Source organism: Bos mutus, chromosome 4, assembly GCF_027580195.1.
Source record: "Bos mutus isolate GX-2022 chromosome 4, NWIPB_WYAK_1.1, whole genome shotgun sequence".
NCBI classification, from domain to species: domain Eukaryota; kingdom Metazoa; phylum Chordata; class Mammalia; order Artiodactyla; family Bovidae; genus Bos; species Bos mutus.
Genome location: NC_091620.1, coordinates 32,753,090 through 32,775,866, shown reverse-complemented (window position 1 = coordinate 32,775,866; position 22,777 = coordinate 32,753,090). Strand labels below are relative to the sequence as shown.

The 22,777-nt window shown below is 37.9% G+C and overlaps 1 protein-coding gene across 2 annotated transcripts in view; it reads left to right on the top strand.

Annotated features, from left to right (window-relative positions):
* Positions 1–22,777, top strand: part of PTPRZ1 (protein tyrosine phosphatase receptor type Z1) — a 208,595-nt gene that overhangs the window by 57,076 nt on the left and 128,742 nt on the right. For both annotated transcript variants that reach the window (XM_070368777.1, XM_070368778.1), the window contains exon 2: positions 10,452–10,517. In XM_070368777.1, coding sequence (XP_070224878.1) covers positions 10,452–10,517 — 66 coding nt within the window. The remainder of the gene's footprint in view (positions 1–10,451; positions 10,518–22,777) is intronic.

Genomic DNA, 22,777 nt, shown 5'->3' with positions numbered 1-22,777 from the left:
ATGCCACCCAACCATCTCATCCTCATCGTCTCCTTCTCCTCCTGCCCTCAATCTCTCCCAGCATCAGGGTCTTGTCAAATGAGTCAGCTCTTCGCATGAGGTGCCAAAGTATTGGAGTTTCAGCTTCAACATCAGTCCTTCCAATGAACACCCAGGACTAATACACATGTTATTTCTATCTCTGTTCTTGTTATCACTGTTTCATCAACAACTGAGTTTTTCTCTTATACTAGAATAAATTCACTGTTAGTTATGGAGGTAAAACAAAATAACTATAATTATTTTAGTACTGTACAATAATAATGAGCTTGTTCCATTTTAGTGTTTTATTGGTGTTCTAGAAGACTGATAGGAAAAAAAAAGAAAGAAAGAAAGAAAGTGAAAGTGAAGTCGCTCAGTCGTGTCCGACTCTTTGCGACCCCGTGGACTGTAGCCTACCGGGCTCCTCCATCCATGAAAAGTGGCACTTAATTTCCTGCTCAACACCCTTACTCTATCTGAAATATTTCAGTCCCTCTCCCCAAGTCTTTCCTCATCAAAATCTATACTCAAAAGCTTTAAGTTCAAACTAGCTTAATGGAAAATGTTATCACTCATGTTATTTAATCCTAAGGAATAAATTTTCCAAATCTAAATCAGCCTTTTATTTTAATATCAAAAAAATAGTGAATGCTTCAAGTGAACTATTATGGTGCTATAAAACCATATTTATTAACTTGAGACATGAATGATTATTATGTAGAAAAAGCAAGTAACTAAATAATGAAACAATGTAATTCAGTTAATGTAAAGTTATTATATTGCATAGCATAACATTTAAAAAACATATATAATGTACAAGATTGTAAATACTAGTTTATGGTGGAGATGGGATTACAGGTGATCTTTTAAATTAGTTTTGCTTAACTTTATTTTTAAAATTTATCTGAAATAGGTATTACTATATGATCAAGATAAAATTATTAACATGTTTTCAACAGAAAATGCTTCAACTTTATGAATATAGATAAATCACATTAGGTAAAACATATGTAAGTATAAGAAAATATCCTGGTGACTTTCCAAGACAAGCCTATGAATATTTTGAGTTTTCATTGAATAGGTTTGGTAGACATATTGCCAACATACAAACCCTCTCTGGAAGGTATACACAGTCCTCAGTGTCTAAGGAGCACTAAGATATAATTGCTCACCTCCAAACCCTTCCCTAGTCCTATGAAAAATTTGTATTTAATTGGACATCTGACTACCAAAACAAACATATGGAGGAAATGGCTCCCTCTGTTTTTCACATTGTCCATTAAGTTCAATCTTTCCATCTCTTTTTACAATTTACCAGTGCCTCAGGGATCTGCTTTTTCATCTCTTTAACCTTATCATTAAATAAAGAAGTCATCTGTACTCTAATAACATATTTTTCCAGAATTCTTATCTTTAATAATATGGATTCGTGTGCCCTTCTATTTAGAGATAAGCTGCAGTTTAAGTTTTAAAATGGTAAAAAGTACTTAAATTTATTTATTTTCGCTTCAGTTCAGTTCAGTTGCTCAGTCGTGTCCGACTCTTTGCGACCCTGTGAATCGCAGCACACCAGGCCTCCCTGTCCATCACCAGCTTCCGGAGTTCATTCAGACTCACATTCATCGAGTCAGTGATGCCATCCAGCCATCTCATCCTCTCTTGTCCCCTTCTTCTCAGAGGCTAATTACAATATTGTATTGGTTTTGCCACACATCAACATGAATCTGCCACGGGTGTACAGAACATAGGCAAAACACTCTCCGACATACATCACAGCAGGATCCTCTATGACCCACCTCCCAGAATATTGGAAATAAAAACAAAAATAAACAAATGGAATCTAATTAAAATTAAAAGCTTCTGCACAACAAAAGAAACTATAAGCAAGGTGAAAAGACAGCCTTTAGAATGGGAGAAAACAATAGCAAATGAAACAACTGACAAACCACTAATCTCAAAAATATAAAAGCAACTCCTACAGCTCAATTCTAGAAAAATAAATGACCCAATCAAAAAATGGGCCAAAGAACTAAATAGACATTTCTCCAAAGTAGACATACAGATGGCTAACAAACACATGAAAAGATGCTCAACATCACTCATTATCAGAGAAATGCAAATCAAAACCACAATGAGGTACCATTTCACGCCAGTCAGAATGGCTGCGATCCAAAAGTCTACAAGCAATAAATGCTGGAGAGGGTGTGGAGAAAAGGGAACCCTCTTATACTGTTGGTGGGAATGCAAACTAGTACAGCACTATGGAGAACAGTGTGGAGATTCCTTAAAAAACTGGAAATAGAACTGCCATATGACCCAGCAATCCCACTGTTGGGCATATACACTGAGGAAACCAGAATTGAAGGAGATGCGTGTACCCCAGTGTTCATCACAGTACTGTTTATAATAGCCAGGACATGGAAGCAACCTAGATGTCCATCAGCAGATGAATGGATAAAAAAGTACTTATATTTTTAAACCTCTGCAAAGGGGAGAAAACTAATGGTATTCTTTTTTCTAACCCTGGAAAACAGTTGGAATTGGAAGATAGGTGGTTTGGAGGAGGTTATTGCAGCAATGAAATTAAAAGACACTTATTCCTTGGAAGGAAAGTTATAACCAACCTAGATAGCATATTCAAAAGCAGAGACATTACTTTGTCAACAAAGGTCCATCTAGTCAAGGCTATGGTTTTTCCAGTGGTCATGTATGGATGTGAGAGTTGGACTGTGAAGAAAGCTGAGCGCCAAAGAATTGATGCTGTTGAACTGTGGTGTTAGAGAAGACTCTTGAGAGTCCCTTGGACTGCAAGGAGATCCAACCAGTCCATCCTAAAGGAGTTCAGTCCTGGGTGTTCATTGGAAGGACTGATGTTGAAGCTGAAACTCCAATACTTTGGCCACCTGATGCGAAGAGTTGACTCACTGGAAAAGATCCTGATGTTTTGAAAGATTGAGGGCAGGAGGAGAAGGGGACAACAGAGGATGAGATGGTTGGATGGCATCATCGACTCGATGGACATGGGTTTGGGTGGACTCCAGGAGTTGGTGATGTACAGGGAGGCCTGGCGTGCTGCAGTTCATAGAGTTGCAAAGTCGGACACGACTTGAGCAACTGAACTGAACTGAATATATGTGTATTTTTTAAAGTTACATCTGTAGTAATTAACAGTAAGTGCCATGTTTGAACTATAAATATGCACTAAACAAGTTACCTGAATTTCCATAATTAATTAAATTATGTTTCACAAATGTCTTTGCATATATACTGGATACAAGTATATATTCTAGATAGGTAAAAATGGAGTATGTGAAAGTCATTCAGTTGTGTCAGACTCTTTGAGATCCCATGGACTATACAGTCCATGGAATTCTCCAGGTCAGAATACTGGAGTGGGTAGCCTTTCCCCTTCTTCAGGGGATCTTCCCAACCCAGGATCAAACCCAGGTCTCCTGCATTACAGATAGATTCTTTACTAGCTGAGCCACAGGGAAGCCCTAAAAAAATGTGCTAACACAATTCAAAAGCAAACTAATAGTCAACATTGAATGACAGGAAAATATCCAGGTCAAGCCTGCCATGTATGGTATTATGATTTTATAGACTCTGTGGTGTACTCACGATACAGCAGATGTAATTTTGCTTGGAAAGTTTGCCTTGGTTGACTCATCAAGGTTTTGGTTTAGATCACTTGAGTCATAAACTCAGCTTCCTTTACAAACAAAGGTATTGACAGTAGAATATCTAAAGGAATAAAAGACTTCTGTAGCCAGATGATGTGTTCACAGCTGATTTTCTCCTTAAAGGAACTCATTTCTGATTTTACATTTTTTCTTCTCTGAGAGGGGACTGCTCTTCTTTTGTTTTGAGTAATTGATGGTTATGACTACCATAACCATCAATCTTTATTATCATTGGTACGTCAGCCTTATTCGTATCTGTCAATCACTCTGATAATCCTAGTCTGTTTACGGGCTTTTCCAGGTTCTTCTTCAAGTGGTCAGTAGCCACTGACCTGTTTTCTTCTACTGCCCTCTACCTCTTTCACTTCAGTTAGAAATATTTGTTCATTTTTGTGCTTGTTTAATATTTTTATTTAAAGTATACTCAATATACAGAATATATTGAACACTTTCCAGTATGTCTTTCCTGTTTTGAAAGGAATTCTAGATAAGAGGAGAGTATAGGATGAAATAAAAAAGTGAAAATTGATGCGACTTTTGTATCATGGTGAGTGTCACCAAAAATAAGTCCCTAGGGACCTATACAGCCCCCGCCCCCCACCCCCCCATAGGATAGCCCAGCTGGCTGCCCAAATCCCTGGTTTGCCACTTCTTGGTGCCCAATGCCCTTCCTCTATATGATCCATTTTGGTCCCTGTCCCAAGTCTTTCCTCATCAAAGTCTATACTCAAAAGCTTTAAAGATTCATCTCTAAATTCTATTCCTTCTTTTCTACCTTTCCAGATTTCTCCCATCAACTGACTTCCTTTTCCCCCTCCTCTGAAGTTCCTTAGTGATATTTTTAAAGGCTGTGAAGCATACAATTATCATTTACCTTGGAAAAGTCTACTTTGAGAAATCCAGTTTCAGAATCCCAGTCTTCAGATTTTTATCTGTGGCTGTTTTCTACCTGAAGTTTCTTTTTCTGCTTATGTGTTACTAAGTCGCTTCAGTCATGTTCAACTCTTTGAGACCATATGGACTGTAGCCTGCCAGGCTTCCCCTTCCATGGGAATCTCCAGGGGAGAATACTGGAGTGGGTTGCCATGCCCTCCTCCAGGGGACCTTCTCAACCCAGGGATCGAACCCGGGTCTCTAACGTCCCCTGCATTGGCAGGAGGGTTCTTTACCATTAGCACCACCTGGGAAGTCTTTTTCTGTGGACCACTCTATTTCTTCTGTCATACATTTAGCCTCTTAATAGCAGTGTGTGTGTGTGTGTGTGTGTGTGTGTGTGTTGTCAGAGCATGGCTGCTAGATTATATCATAGAATGCAGGTGATGAATTGTTGATCAGCATAAAGCAGAGACTTTCTTTAGCCATTCAGGGCAAAATCAGAGGGATTTATATAGTTCAAAATACTTGTAGTGATATTTTATTTATTTTTTGTAGTGATATTTTAATACAAAATGAGCACCTTGAGTTTTTCTTTGTTTAAAAAAATAAGCAAAAAATGCTGAATTTATATACATCTTCCCTCTAGTTGTTATCAAAACTTTGATTTCCATTATGTGGATCTAAAGAAAAGTAAAGGAATATGTGGCATATAAATGTTTGCAAAATATGTAAATGCTCACAATAAGTATAAGCTTGAATAGATTGAAACAGTGACATTTAAAGTTACCTAAAAGCCTGGAGAATCCCAGGGATGGGGGAGCCTGGTGGGCTGCCGTCTATGGGGTCGCACAGAGTCGGACACGACTGAAGCGACTTAGCAGTAGCAGTAGCAGCAAAATAGTATAAACCAAATTTCTCTCAATTTTGGTAGCCCCTTCATGAAGAATAATTTTTCAGGACAAAGTTTAGTTACCTTTTAAAAAGGTTTACTAATGTTTATGTTCTTACTCTGCATCATGTGTACCAATCATTCTTGAAATTTATTTCTTAGTTTTATCCCTACAAAACACTCACACCGAAGCAGACGGAGCAAATACTTTTAAACAGAAAGAAACAAAATATACAAGCTAAAGAAGCTAAAACCCACAGAAACAAAAAGTAATTCTATATTTCATTACTTTAATTGATTTTAAAATATGTAAGCACTTTGATAGACTCTACTCTATATAGGATTTACTGGTTTTCAAAGTATACAATGCAACAAAAAAAAGTGAACCTAGATTCTTTTTTTCTTGTTCATTGGAGCTATCACATCTCATCTATCAGACCTCTAAGTAGAATTTTAAAAGTGGGGTACTCTCTCACGCCCAAGGACCATGTAATTAGCATATGAATGTGTAACGGATTGTTTGAAGTAACAATTAAGGGAACAATACATAAAGGAACTGAAGAGAGCTACCAACACCTGGGAATCTTGTATTGAAAAAAGCTTTCTTAACGTAAGTAATTAAAAACCAAGGACAAATGCTGATTGTGTAGCAGTAAAGCCCTCCAAGGAAAGCTAAAATCTGCTGATATTTTGCTGTCGTCCTTTAGCCTGAATCATTAAAACAAGAGCTTACTGTTTGTTTTTTTTTTTCCAGTGGAATACTTGTTAATTATAGGTTCTACATGGCCTTTGGTCTTCTGAAATCACCAAAATGCATTTATATGTCAAAAATGTCTTTACATTTAAAAAAATATTTTTATTCAAAACATAAATGATGAGAATAAATCTTTTCCCTATGGGCAGGGCAAAGTTTCAGAGGAAAATTCCAAGTGATGGCCAGGTCAGGTCAGATATATGGTCAATTCTCTTTATTTGCCCAAATAATTCCTACTGGGAAATTCAACCCCAGTAAATTTTTTTTTTTTTATTTTGTTTCTCTTGAAGAGGTTCCTACTCAGGCAGAGAACTTAAGAGAATAACCAGTAACTCCAGATTGTTAGGAACCCTTGATATTGGGGAAGACTTAGTGAGTAGGAGGCAGGAGCCATGGATTATTGTTTCCATTTTTTTCACTTTTTGCCTGTACAAACCACTTAAATTTCCATTGAAAAGATTTGTCTTATCTCTAAAATAGGAATTTTTGTAGGCTGTTAAATTCTGAATCAAATGACCTTTGAGGTCCTCACATCTAGTTGTATGTATTCCTTGATCATGAAAAAACACTTGTCCCCAGAATTTAACCTTAAATGACTACCCTTTTATGGACAATTCTAAAAAATGTGTTATGAGCCTAATGTTTAATTTTTAAATAGAAAAGCAAATATATGCATGAACATTCAAAGCAGTATTTTTCACAATAGCCCCAAAGAGGATACAACACAAGTATCCAACAGTTGATGAATGGATAAATAGAAAGTGGCACAGCCAACATCAAAACAAAAATTGCGGCATACAAAATGAAACAGGCAAAGAAAACTGTATTCAAGGCAATTGCAGTAGGGCGAGAAGGCAGACCCGAATCTAAACTCAACTCTGATGAGGCCGAAAAGGTAAGGTGTTTTGAGAGCTAGGTTGATCCCAGTGTAAATGTAATTCAGGACATTGGAGAAAGTCATCGGCCATCTGCATTTGCTAGTTGGCTCCACCCAAAAGAAAAATAAGCCTATATCATTATGGCAGAGGTAGTTTTTACAACTTGGAGCAAGACACCTCAATGGAAGTTAGGTTGCTACCCTCCCACAGAAGGTGGGAGATAAGGGTGCTTATTTCCTTTGATAGTTGCTTTTCAGAGAGATGTTTTCCTTAGTTTTGATAAGTACAGTCCTAGTTGTAGAACGGCATATGGGCTATTAAAAAAATGTACTTCTCAAAGTAACAAAGAAAGAATGTATAAATGAAATGCTGGAAGAAATAGGAGGTCAGAAACATAGAGCTAGGATGTAGCCTGTCCAAAGTTTAGTCAAGCTGAGGGGAGCTTTAAGGCCGTCTTGGACACCGAACAATGGAATACTATTAGACAATAAAAAGGAATGAAGTATTACACTGCAGTATTTAAAGTGGATAACCAATAATGGCCTACTGTACAGCACATGCACCTGTCCTCAGTGTTATATGGCAGCCTGGATGGGAGGGAAGTTTGGGGAGAATGGATACGTGTATGTGCCTGCATATGTGTTCACTCATGTCTGACTTTTTGCACCCCATGGACTGGGGCCTGCCAGGCTCCTCTGTCCTTGGAGTTTTCCAGGCAAGAAATACTGGAGTGCGTTGCTATTTCCTACTCCAGGGGATCTTTCTGACCCAGGGATCGAACCCATGTCTCTTGTATCTTCTGCATTGGCAATTAGATTTCTTTATCAGCTGAGCCACCAGAGAAACCCAGATACATGAATGAAAAGAGAAAGTGTTAGTCGCTCAATCGTGTCCAACTCTTTGCGACTCCATGGACTGTCACCCACCAGGCTCTTCTGTTCATGGAATTCTCCACGCAAGAATACTGGAGTGGATTGCCATTTCCTTCTCCAGGTGATATTCACCTGAAACTGTCACAACATTGTTAATCAACTATACTCCAATACAAAATAAAAAGTTTAAAAAAAGGAATGAAGGACTCATATATTCTACAACATGGATAAACCTTGAAAACATTAATTTGCTAAGTTAAAGAAGCCAGCCATAAAAAGCCATGTATTACATGATTATGTATTTAGAAATATCTGGAATATCCAAATCTATAAATTAATGGAGGTTGAGGTGGGGTTGGGGGTGGCAGCTAAAGGTATGAGGTTTCTTTTGGGGGATAATAAAGATGCTTTAAAATTTTCTGTAGTGATGATTGTATAACTCTGAGTATAGTAAGTGCCATTAAGTTGTACACTTTCCTGGGTGAATTGTAAGGTGTGTAAATCATATTTCAATAAAACCTTTATCAAAACAAATGTTTGTTGAAATGTGCTACATGGTCAATAGAATATTTATGGGTAGAGAAATTTTTAAAACAATTTTTTTTGCCTTCTCCAAGGTAGGTTTTGGTTTTCAATAATCTATGGATTCAGAATGTGTATTTCTGTAAGATAGCCTGCTTTTAAGTTTTTGTAAAATTTTAGTATGTATTGATGTGTTCTTATTGGTGTGTTCTGCTAATCAGATTGTGTATAACATGGAATCGAAGAAAAATAATTTCTGAAACGTGCTTGAGATATTTGCCTCCCTTAAATTGGGAACTGTCAAAAAAGAAAAAAAAATCTGTGTAAAGAGAATAAGAGGAAATAAGAGTCTCTCTTCAAAACTGATGAGAAATATATATAATATGTATGCATATCTGCAGTATGGTATAAATAAATCCTTGTATTCAAATGAAAACCATATGGACAGAACCCCAATTTATGAATATGTAATGTTCCACATGTTCATTTGTAAACTAGTTATTTGCAGCCTTTTCTTTTTTTTGGTCATGCCATGTGACTTACAGGATCTCAGTTCCCCAACCAGGGACTGAACTCACCACGGCAGTGAAAGCCCGGAATTCTAACCACCAGGCAACCAGGAAATTCCTGTAGCCTTTTCTACAGAAACAGTTTTGTCAACACTGATCAGCTTCCAAACTTAGCTCACAAAGATGTATTTTGCTCACAATGTAGCTGAAATGGCATAGTAGTGTTAAGACAGGCTGGAATAAAGGGACAATAGCACGAAGAGGAGAATGGATCATAACGTCCCTGTTTCTTGGGTACAGGCATGACTCCAGGCAAAATTCTGAACTATATAGAGTGAGCCTTTGGCTTCCATCCATTTTCCTTTCTGTAGCCCTTGCCCCGTGTTCAAGAACTAGAGCTTCTCTCTCTAGGTCATGAAAAGTCCACTATTTTATGATGCCCCAAGCTTCCCACTGGATTATCGCCCTCAGGCATCACTGTTCCTCTAAGAGACAAATTCACTTACACTGTCTAACACAAGCTTTGTCCCAGCCAACACGCGCGCACACACACACACACACTGAAATTTCCATTTCTTCAAGACTATTAATTTTGTTGTGCCTTAGAAGTAAATTTTGAAAACATGGTAACCTCTGGATCTCCTAGAAGCATTTACAGATACAACTTGAGTTGTAACTTGAAAAGTATCACTGCTGCTGCTAAGTCACGTCAGTCGTGTTCGACTCTGTGTGACCCCATAGATGGCGGCCCACCAGGCTCCCGTCCCTGGGATTCTCCAGGCAAGCATACTGGAGTGGGTTGCCATTTCCTCCTCCAGTGCATAAAAGTGAAAAGTGAAAGTGAAGTTGCTCAGTCCTGTCCAACTCTTCGTGACCCCATGGACTGTAGCCTACCAGGCTCCTCCGTCCATGGGATTTCCCAAGCAAGAGTACTGGAGTGGGTTGCCATTACCTTCTCCGACCATTCTATCTTGCTGCTGCTGCTGCTGCTAAGTCGCTTCAGTTATGTCCGACTCTGTTCAACCCCATAGACGGCAGCCCACCAGGCTCTGCTGTCCCTGGGATTCTCTAGTTAGTAGGATTTCGCGTATTCCATTGACGGAATGGTAAGAAAAATCTAAAGATAGAATAGGCTGTCCTTTCTGACCCTAGTCACTCTATGAGATGAAATCCTCTAGGTTGCTCATGCTTTTCACAGAATACCTTCTTTGTCTCTGCCTGAACTTCAGCAGTTTTAACATGTGCCCTGCTAAAAGTTACACTAATTTCCAGAACAGGGATGGTGGAGTCTATAGTGGTGGCAGTTGAAATTGTGAAGATGACATAGAAAAGAATAATCGAGGACCGTTATTGTATGAATGGTGCTTTGGGCTTCTTATGTTTTTTAAAATTTGTACATATACATTTTTCTACACATTGATCAATTGGTTTTTTTTCTTGGTTGTAGATTGGATTTATGGATACTACAGACAACAGAGAAAACTTGTTGAAGAGATTGGCTGGTCCTATACAGGTAAATATATTAGAATATAATGAAATTCAATGAAAATTATCATTGTTTTTTGTATCTGCTCTTATATGTAAAAGAAAATTTTGTAGCTCCACACATCATTTTAACTTAGCTATATGGGAATGCAGTTAATCACTAAAAATATATCATATGCAAAATGATTTCTAGTGAATTTCCATTAACAAATTGGCAGAATAGAGTATATTGATCTCAGACAGAGCTAGATTTGAATCTCAGATCCACACTAGCTACATCTCCTTGGGAAAAGTATGTACCCTAACTGAGTCTCAGTTTTCTCATCTGTGAAATGGAAGAGTTTTCTGAACATTAAATGGAGTTGACACAGTGCCTTCTTGTAAATAGAAAATTCTCAATAAACTTTATCAGCTATACTTGTTATGATCACAGTTGTTGTTATGATTAATATTAACAAATAATGATGGTAGTCTTGCCTTCAAAAGGAGTTTCCTTCTGAATTAGCGTGCTAAGTTAATTGGAATCAGGGTTAAATGTGATTTTGTGTGATTACTGGACATGAGTTAGAGCATCATTAATAGCTGATGTTGGCTTAAAATAGTTCCATCAGAAATGATGATCAAAAACCTTAGGAAAGACGAGAAGCTCTAGGCCTGATTGGATGAGCTTGGGTGGACTCTAGAGGGAACATAACATGCCTGATAACCATCTGAGATAGAGTTCAATGGTAGAATTGGGTACTCATTAGAGATAAGATTGGGTTAATAAATTGGAATCAAATTAAAAGACCTTTAACATGAATCTAGCCAATCTGTTTTATAGATGAAAGAGAGCAGCACCATGAATTTTGTAGTGAGGCATGCATTTTCTTTTTTTAATTCTTACTTTAAAAGTAGAAATTTAAAAAAAAATTCATTCAAATACAAAGAAGAATATAAAAGCACTGTTTACTCCCTCCAGGTATATCCACTAGAAAATTTGGTGTATTCTTTTCAGGACAGTTTTTATTATATTATGTTTATATTATATTATGTGTATATGCGTCTTACCTAGAGTTTTGCATCCAATTTATTCTAGTAATTATTTTTGAGCATTGCCTTATTTTAGTGATAATCCCTATTGATCCTGGTACTTAGTGTCTGCCTAACAGTCTATAGGATAAATGTTTCATTTTTAATATTTGGATATTCAGGCTGTTATAAACAGTGATAAATACATGAATAGAAATGGTTTATATTTTTATCATTTTTATTAAAGAATCCTTGATATACCATTACTGAATAGAAAAAAATAAATGCTTTCAGAATTCTAGATACACATGACCTAGCTGGCCTCTAGAGAGCATGTATGTGCTTATGTATAAGTAAGTGACCACCCCACTGAATAAACCAGGATTTAAAGACTGTCATTTTGAAAATCTTCACTAATCTGATATGCTTAAAAAATGACATTTTAATTTTAATTTGTTCTGTTTGATTACTCTTGAAGTCAGGATTTTAATTTTTATTAGCTATTTATATCACCTTTTGGATGGAATGAGTTAAATTAGAACATAGAATAATCAAGATATACATTAAAGCAGGAAAAATTGAACAAATTAAGGCATGTCTAGCTTGTGACTTCTGTGCAGATGGGTGTGTGGTAGTTCTATATGACATTATATAGAAAGACTTGCCTTTAATTTACCCATTTATAATTATGACCTATATATAAGGACAAACTTTTTATTATTAATTTTTTAATCTTGAGAAATACATAACAATGATTCTCCATAACTCTGTGCCATTTTTAATTATTTAAATTTATTATTTTGTAAAGTTTTATGTTTTGCTATTATATATCCAAGGTAATGAACATCCTCGAATTCTATTTCCTTGAGCAATTGTTTTTTCAGAAAAAATAGACTTCAACAAAGAGAGAGTTGTTGGATCAAATTGCCAAGTGTTTTTAATATTGATATAATGGTCAAATTTTAGAAAATTGTTTTTCCCCACATTTTTATCCATTTCCTCACATTTTTACTCACACTTGTTTTAAAAATCTGGTCAACTTGATTGACAAAAAGTAAAATCCGATTTTTAATTTGCTTTTTTTCTAATTATTTAATTTGTTGTTCAGAAACTAGCAACAAGAAATTAAAGTGTCTGACTCATTGCAGCCCATGCACTGAAGCACACCAGGCTTCCCTGTCCTTCACTATCTCCATGAATTTGCTTAAACTTGTGTCCATTGAGTCAATGATACCATCGAACCATCTCATCCTCTGTCATCCCCTTCTCCTCCTGCCCTCAATCTTTCCCAGCATCAGGGTCTTTTCCAGTGAATTGGCTCATCACATCACTGGCCAAAGTATTGGAGCTTCAGCTTCAGCATCAGTCCTTCCAGTGAATATTCAGGGTTGATTTCCTTTTGGATTAACTGGAATTGATGCTTTCAGATTGTGGTGCTGAGGAAGACTCTTGAGAGTCTCTTGGTCAACAAGGAGATCAAAGCAGTCAATTACTTAATTTCTTAAATTACCCCCAGTAACAGGGTTTAGGTTAGGGTTTTGGGAGGATGAATGGTAAATAAATACTGCCTGCGTAATGGTTAATTGAATAAGAATGGTAGACCTGAGTAACTGGTATTAAAAAAAAAGGACAATCCATTTATTTAACTTAGTTTCACTTTTGTTTTCAGTAAAAGGGTGTGTTATATTCTTTTTTAATAAATTTCTGTCTTAGTTTCTCTGGATTTGATTCCAGGTCCTGCTTACAGTTTCAGATGAGGACATTTTACAGCTGCTTAGCTCAAGCTGAGTGCAGATTGAGTATTTTGTCTGAATTCATAGAATGTCAAAAAGAAAACAAATTAAAAAAAGCCTTTATCCAAATGAACACTTCTCTCCCAAGCAAATCATACCCAAGTCAAAAATTTTAAATATGGATTATTCAATGTTAAATATATTATCTCTTTTTATTTTTAATATAATAATGCTTGGTAGTATTTTCAATTTCTATGCTTATTATCCCACCTGGAAAATGAAAAACTACGTGTGATAACTATAAAATTTCAGGATAAATTAGTTTTAAGAGTCTTAAATTTAATTGATGAACAGCTGAAGTAAATTGATTTTGACCACACTTAGTCCTAGTTTTGTTCATAATAGCTTATCTTGTTGAGCTGTTAGACTGTCTTCAATCTTGGAAGAAAAGACTTGCCCTTGAATGTATATATAGAATTCTATTCATAAAAGTTACTAAGAGCATCATAACATCTGCCTGTAAGAGAGCTCATTGCTTTACCATAAGCTGTTTAAAAATGTCACATGGTACATCAAACATGATTTAAATAGAATCACTTAAGCTAAGGTTGTTTCAGAAATATTATACAACTGCAATATGTGGAGAAACAATAAAAATCCATGCTGGCTGTCAGATGGATAGAGAAACAGTGGAAGAGAGGAGAAGAGATCACTCCTTCAGTTGTGTGTTTTTACATAGACTATAAACAACTTTTCTATTCAGGGTATATCCTATAATTATGCTGAGAAATGGCAGGGTTGGTAAATACAGTGAACAGTCCCATTTTTAAAGTTATTACGAGAAGGTGAGCAAAGTTTATCACTCTGCAATGAAAGAGCGAGTAGTAAATCTGAGAACATTGGCACTAAAATCCAGTTCTTTCCTTAGTAACTTCATTTCATGTAAGGATTTCAGAAAATGAATGTCCTTCTTTCTATTAATGATAAACTTTCTATTAACAATGTCTATACAAAGACAATTCAATGAAGAAAGAAAAACTAAGTCATTTGGTCTTTTTTTTAATATATATCATGAACATGTAGCCCACAATGATCACGAGATTAAAATCTTCCCTCTGAGTTGTTAGACCTTATCACCTTAAGCAGTGAGATCATCAGAAATGAATGGACTTCCATTGCGTATTTCTTAGAAGTGATCACTATTGAAATGATTTCCTGGATTTAAAAATACATATATTCAGATGTTTCTTTTCACCATATTTTAAGAACAGCTTGAAACTGGAAATTGTGTATTGATATATTTTCAAGTGTTCTTAAACCCAGAGAACTTTAAAGTTTTAGTTAAGGGGTTGCATTGGCAAAACAAGATTGCATTAGACCACACAGGAGTCACTACTGGACACCTGACTGAACACCTCAGAAGGAGGGAACCTCTGAATGCCAAACTGATTCTGCTTCCTCAAATAGAATATCCTGTCTAAATAGTATTTCCAACAAATATATAGACTAGAAGATACTACTTATGGAAAACAAAGGAACCATAATATAAGGTTGTGTATTGTGTGGTTTGGTGTTTGGCATTTATTTTTGGACATAGTTGGGTTTAGTAATTTTGCTTCTCTTAACCTAGGAGAAATAGGTAACTCAGAAAGAAAATTTAAATCTGTATTGAATAATGACTGATTTTTGACTCATTTGGTCATCTCTTTACATCTGGAATCTGAAAATTCTTTTAACATATGATGCTTTCCTCTGAATCATCGCTCCTTATCTTAGACTATTCATTTCTCATTTCCAACTTAAGAATGAAAAGGCACGTTCTAGAACTCTGTGTATAGAGTTGCCTCATTTTTGTAAGATATTATATATTTATATGACGTAGAAGAGAAACCTGGAAGGTTATACACCACCCTGTTGGCAGCGGTTTACCCCTGAAGAATGGGACTGTGGAGGGCCGCTGGAGGCAGGAGACCTTCACCTCTTACTGTATGCTATTGTATCATGCTCATTTTTTAAATACGTATATTCTAGCAAAAGGTTTTCAACACGCTTCTGTTAGTTTTAGCTAAGAAGGGCAAGGCAGTTGGATAATGAGCCCAGCTTTGCATTTTCACCAGTCAGGACGTAGGGACTGTGCTGAGCTGAGGTGTGAGGCTGCCACAGATATCTAATCAGAGCATGAGGACTTCCTGGTCACCCCTAACATTCAGACTGACCAGACTGTTTGCTCTGTATTTCAATTTTCTTTCAGTAAATAATTTTTAATAACACTCTGCCTAATTGTGCATGAATCAAATCAGTGTTTCACTTTGTGAAATCTCTTTGAACAATTACACTACAGATTGAACAGATCCAAGTGATCATTAGTTGGCAGTATGGCACCCCACTCCAGTACTCTTGCCTGGAAAATCCCATGGATGGAGGAGCCTGGTAGGCTGCAGTCCATGGGGTCACTGAGGGTTGGACACGACTGAGCGACTTCACTTTCACTTTTCACTTTCATGCATTGGAGAAGGAAATGGCAACCCACTCCAGTGTTCTTGCCTGGAGAATCCCAGGGACGGGGGAGCCTGGTGGGCTGCCGTCTATGGGGTCGCACAGAATCGGACACGACTGAAGTGACTTAGTAGTAGTAACTTGAGACCAAACAGATTAAACAAACAAATTTGGGTGTATTTGATAATCTCACAAGAGGATGAGAGGGAGTTGACTTGCTTAATTGTATATTGTAGACAGGTATTTCCTATCATCTATACATCTTTAAAAAGTTTAGCTAAGATGTATGTTTCTTATGGTAAATGGGATGAGTAGAGCATGCTTCATGAGAGGCTGAATAGGGTTCATTAAATAATCTAAAACTCAGAATTTATTTACCTGCAGATTATCACTTTAGGATTGAAAAAATAAAGGTGTGGCTGCAGAATAACATTACAATTAAATACTCAGACGAGATCGGGCTCGTTCAGGGTGGTATGGCCATAGACAATTAAATAATCATTGTTAAATATATCTAAGAATAAAACAATATGCCAGCAGTATTCCCCTGTGAGTAAGATGAAAATTGCATAGATTCTCTAGGCCAGCCTTGTAATTACCTCTGCTGACTCTATTTGGTAGTCTTGAATGGATTGGGCAAGTTCCTTAGTAGCTCAAGATGAGAACATCTGGCTATTTCTCCTGTTTGCACTCATATGTGTGGGCTTAGTGTCTGGGTTGACCGTTCCCCTTTCCTTTTTTTGACCCATAGTCATTCTCTGTGTTCTTTACTCTGAAATTTCCTTTTTTATAAAATACATCTTCCAAAAAAAAAAAAAGAATATTGCATGTTAATTAAAACAATTTAAGATCAGTCCACAGTTTTTGTTATCACACAAATTTCATTTAAATGTTTTCAACTTTTAGGCAAAATATCATGCAATTATTTTAAGTTGACCTTTGTCACCTTCCTATTTTATGAAGCAGTAAAGGCTGAGTGCAAGGCTTAGTTTCCTGTTTTCTGCATGGTAATTCTGATTCTTTCTTTTTTTTTTTTTTAAACTTTAAAATATTGTATTAGTTTTGCCAAATACCGAAATGAATCCGCCACAGGTATACCTGTGTTCCCCATCCTGAACCCTCCTCCCTCCTCCCTCCCCATACCATCCCTCTGGGTCGTCCCAGTGCACCAGCCCCAAGCATCCAGTATCGTGCATCGAACCTGGACTGGCGACTCATTTCATACATGATATTATACATGTTTCAATGCTATTCTCCCAAATTTCACTACCTTCTCCCTCTCCCACAGAGTCCATAAGACTGATCTATAGGTAACTCTGATTCTTTAAATTCAGGGTTTTCAAAGAGCAGAGAGAGAAATATGTAAGTAACTCATTTTGTTTAACATCAAGATTCCTTTATTTATTTATTTTTGGTTGCACTGGGTCTTCGTTGCTGGGCGTGGGCTTTCTCTAGTTGCGGCCAGAGGGGACCACTCTCTAGCTGCAGTGCTCGGGCTTCTAGTTGCGGTGGCTTCTCTTGTTGTGGGGCACAGCCTGTAGGCGTGCAAGCTTCAGCAGATGTAATGCCCAGAATCGGTAGTTGCGGCTTGCAGGCTCTAGAGTGAGGTTTCAGTAGTTGTGATGCAGGGGCTTTAGTTGGTCCGTTGCATGGGGAATCTTCCCTGACCGGGGGTCGAACTCACGTCGCCAGTGTTGGCAGGCAGATTCGTATCCACTGTACCGACAAGAAAGTCGTGACATTCAGAAAGATTTCTTACTAAGTGAAGCAGAGAATTATAAAAGCTATTTTGAATATATTCAGATGTGTTTAGGACTGATTTTTCCCCTTTATCCAGTGAATGTATATATATATCTATATATCTTTATATCTATGTGGCTGCCTCTCTATCCTGCTGCCTCTTAATACCAGGTCTCTTTTTTTAACTCTGTGATGTGTTTTGTTCAGCTAAGAGATGCCTTGACTGAGCCAGAGGTAGAACTTTTCTTGGCTGGAGTGCAGAGGATTTTAGAGGTTCTTTGTGGCTTCTGGCAAACCAGCTTCCAAACTGCAGGGAGCTTCTTAACTATCATAGAATATTCTCGGACACTTGAAAGCTGTCTAGATTTCTTCCTCAAACAGTATGTGCCCGGGTTCCATGGAGAGGGAAGCGAACTTGAATGGTTTTTACAGGTAGATTCAGAGGAGTAGCTGATAACCTAGAGAGGTGGACTTGTTGGAAGCCAGAACTGAGAGAAGCAGTCGGGCGCCCCGGGAGATAATTACCGTGACTGAGGAAGAAGCCTGGCAGCAGAGGCTGAGTGCAGAGTAGAGGCTGGCATCAGCCAGTCCAGCTTCCCTGTGATGCTCTCAGCTGTTTGCGGGGCTTCTCCCCACCTAGAGATCCCCTCCCTCTCAAATGCCTGCAGGCACTGTCCTGCAAACAGAGAGCCCAAGCAAGCTCCACGTTGGGCTCCTTCTCAAAAAGCCTGAAGTGAGAAGACCACCCTGGGAGTCCCCAGACAGACTCACATGAAGCAGCTGAAGAGCAGGCATCCAGTCCAGTCCAGCCCCTGCCCATAGCCCAGGAGGCAACTGACAGGCTCTTGTCTAGGAAGGAGCAGCAACCTTCGACTTAAAATCCGATTCTTGTCCACCTGGGCTAAACCTTTTCCCTTAGAAGATACTACCTAGTTGTCTAATTTAACAGAGTGAATTTTGATAACAAAATTTTGAGAAAGAGGAGACCATATCTGGCCTGAGGAAACTGAGTGTGATAAGATGATAGGTACCTTTCTGATCATTTCTCTGCTCCTGTCATTTCTCCCAATGACCAAATCAATGAAGTATAGAGCTCTGAGCCATTATCTTGATTAGTATCAAGAGTAATGATCTGGTATATGTTTTCCCCCCAAAATGAAAATCGCTTCATTTATTTCTCTTTGTAAAAACAATGCATGTTCATTTAAGAAAAATTATATATATATATATATATATATATATATATGTACACCAGGAGTTGGTGAGGGACAGGGAGGCCTGGCGTGCTGCAGTTCATGGGGTCGCAAAGAGTCGGACACGACTGAGCAACTGATCTGATCTGATCTGATATATACATATATATAAAAGTGTGGTAGGTGTGGGTTTCCCTTGTGGCTCAGCTGGTAAAGAATCTGTCTGCAGTGCAGGAGACCTGGGTTGAATTTCTGGGTTGGAAAAATCCCCTGGAGAAGGAAAAGGCTACCCACTCCAGTATTCTGGCCTGGAGAATTCCATGGACTATATAGTCCATGGAGTCGCAAAGAGTCAGACACGACTGAGTGACTTTCACTTCGCTATTTGTAGACTTAGTTATGTGTAAATACATAAATGTATTTATGTTTGTGAATATATGTATGTATTTATAAGCATAATATAAATGTATGTATAAATATTTACCTACAGATACATTTATGTAAATATATTAAATATAGAAAACAAATTTATGTACAATGTGTATGTATAATAGCTGAAATTTATAGAAAATGGCTATAAATCTTAATTGGAAAACAAGAAAAGCTGTATTTTAGAGCCGTTTGCCATTTGGAAATTCAAACAATAGCAGAACCACCCAGAATCAGCGTCAAAGCACATTCAAAACTTGGCACATTCCAAACTGGATTATTTCTAAACAACTAATGGCTAGTCTAGCTTTTTCACATGGGTATTTTCTTTCATATTTCATTAGCGTTTCTAGGAAATAAGAGCTCCTTGCAGCACTTTTTTCATAAAAAACATACAGTTTTTCTTTTCTAAAAACCTCAAACTTGCACCCATACCTATAGTGTCCCATGTATCCTGAAGGAGATTCTTAGGTTCAGTTAATCTGTGTTAAAATGTGAAGGAGTTGACTTCTTATTGATTGCTCGACTTGCCTTCTACCTGGATGTTATCATATATATTCCTTTGTCAAGGAATATCATATATATTCCTTGACAAAGGGAAATTTCAAGTTTTGAGAGCATTCATTTAATGAAATCATACTTACTGGGTGCATAACATGAGCCAGACACTGTGTCATCTTCCAGGGTGTATTGAAAAATGGAAGCAGTCACAATCGTGACAATTATGGTGATTACCAAGTGTGATAAATGCCCCAGTGGTAGACTGTGCTGACCCAGGTCTGTAGCTCCTATATACCTTAAGGGGTTCACGGGAAGCTCCTTTACACTGAAATAAAACATAAGTAGGAGCTAACTAAACCAACACATGTGAAAGATTATTGCATGCAAACAGAGTGGCCGTGTTAACCTATGGGCAAGAGAGAAATTGCTATGCTTCCAGCCTCTCTAGTATGCTTCTTCCCTGGATAGAAAAATAGGAATGTGATGAGAACATTCTTCAGTTCAGTTCAGTGGCTTGGTTGTGTCCAATTCTTTGAGACCCCATGGACTTCAGCATGCCAGCCTTCCCTGTCCATCACCCACTCCCGAAGCTTGCTCACACTCATGTCAGTCAAGTCTGTCTTGCCATCCAACCATCTCATCCTCCGTCATCCCCTTTTGCTTTCAGTCTTTCCCACCATCAGGGTCTTTTCCAATGAGTCAGTTCTTCCCATCAGGTGGCAAAACTTCAGCTTCGGCATCAGTCCTTCCAATGAGTATTCAGGACTGACTTCCTTTGGGATTGACTGGTTGGATCCCCTTGCAGTTCAAGGGACCCTTTGGAGTCTTCTCCAACACCACAGTTCAAAAGCATCAATTCTTCGGCACTCAGCTTTTTTTATAGTCCAACTCTCATATCCATACATGGCTACTGGAAAAACCATAGCTTTGACTAGACAGACCTTTGTTGGCAAAGTAATGTCTCTGCTTTTGAATATGCTGTCTAGGTTGGTCATAGCTTTCCTTCCAAGGAGTAAGCATCTTTTAATTGCATGGCTGTAGTCCCATCTGCAGTGATTTTGGAGCCCAGAAAAATAAAGTCAGCCAATGTTTCCTCATCTATTTGCCATGAAGTGATGGGACAAGGTGCCATGATCATAGTTTTCTGAATGTTGAGTTTTAAGCCAACATTTTCACTCTCATCTTTCACTTTCATCAAGAGGCTCTTTAGTTCTTCTTCACTTTCTGCCATAAGGATGGTGTCATCTGCATATCTGAGGTTACTGATATTTCTCTTGGCAATCTTGATTCCACTTTGTGCTTCATACAGTCCAACATTCCTCATGATGCAATCTACATAAGTTAAATAAGCAGGGTGACAATATACAGCCTTGACGTACTCCTTTTCCTATTTGGAACCAGTCTGTTGTTCCATGTCCAGTTCTAACTGTTACTTCCTACCTGCATACAGATTTCTCAGGAGGCAGGTCAGGTGGTCTGGTATTCCCATCTCTTTCAGAATTTTCCACAGTTTATTGTGATCCACACAAAGGCTATGGCATAGTCAGTAAAGCAGAAACAGATTGGAACTCTCTTGCTTTTTCAATGATCCAGTGGATGTAGGCAATTTGATGTCTGGTTCCTCTGCCTTTTCTAAAACCAGTTTGAACATCTGGAAGTTCACGGTTCACGTATTGTTGAAGCCTGGCTTGAAGAATTTTGAGCATTACTTTACTAGCATGTGAGATGAATGCAATTGTGTGGTAGTTTGAGCATTCTTTGGCATTGCCTTTCTTAGGGATTGGAATGAAAACTGACCTTTTCCAGTCCTGTGGCCAGTGCTGAGTTTTCCAAATTTGCTGACTTATTGACTGCAGCACTTTCGCAGCATCATCTTTCAGTATTTGAAATGGCTCAACTGGAATTCCATCACCTCCACTAGCTTTGTTCATAGTGATGCTTCCTAAGGCCCATTTGACTTCACATTCCAGGATATCTCACTCTAGGCGAGTGATCACACCACCGTGATTATCTGGGTCATAAAGATATTTTTATATAGTTCTTTTGTGTATTCTTGCCATCTCTTCTTAATATTGTCAGCTTCTTTTAGGTGCATACCATTTCTGTCCTCTATCGAGCCCATCTTTGCATGAAATGTTCCCTTGGTATCTCTACTTTTCTTGAAGAGATCTCTAGTCTTTCCCATTCTATTGTTTTCCTCTATTTCTTTGCATTGATCACTGAGGAGGGCTTTCTTATCTCTCCTTGATATTCTTTGGAACTCTGCATTCAAATGGGTATATCTTTTCTTTTCTCCTTTACTTTTGGCATCTTTTCTTTTCACAGCTATTTGTAAGGCCTCTTCAGACAACCATTTTGCTTTTTTGCATTTCTTCTTCTTGGGGATGGTCTTCATCGCGTCTCCTGTACAATGTCATGAATCTCCATCCATAGTTCACCAGTCAATCTGTCTATCAGATCTAGTCCCTTAAATCTGTTTCTCACTTCCACTGTATAATTGTTAGGGATTTGATTTAGATCATACTTGAATGTTCTAGTGGTTTTCCCTACTTTCTTAAATTTAAGTCTAAATTTGGCAATAAGGAGTTCATGATCTAAGCCACAGTCAGCTCCCAGTGTTGTTTTTACTGACTGTATAGAGCTTCTCCATCTTTGGCTACAAAGAATATAATCAATCTGATTTTGGTGTTGGCCATCTGATGATGTCCATGTGTAAGTCTTCTGTTGTATTGTTGGAAGAGGGTGTTTGCTATGACCAATGCGTTCTCTTGGCAAAACTCTATTAGCCTTTGCCCTGCTTCATTCCGTATTCCAAGGCCAAATTTACCTGTTGCCCCAGGTGTTTCTTGACTTGCTGCTTTTGCATTCCAGTCCACCATAATGAAAAGGACATCTTTTTTGGGTGTTAATTCTAGAAAGCCTTATAGGTCTTCATAGAACTGTTCAACTTCAGCTTCTTCAGCATTACTGGTCAGGGCATAGACTTGGATTACCGTGATATTGAATAGTTTGCCTTGGAGACGAACAGAGATCATTCTGTCATTTTTGAGATTGTATCCAAGTACTGCATTTTGGACTCTTGTTGACTATGATGGCTGCTCCATTTCTTCTAAGGGATTCCTGCCCACAGTAGTGGATATAATGGTCGTCTGAGTTAAATTTACCCATTCCAGTCCATTTTAGTT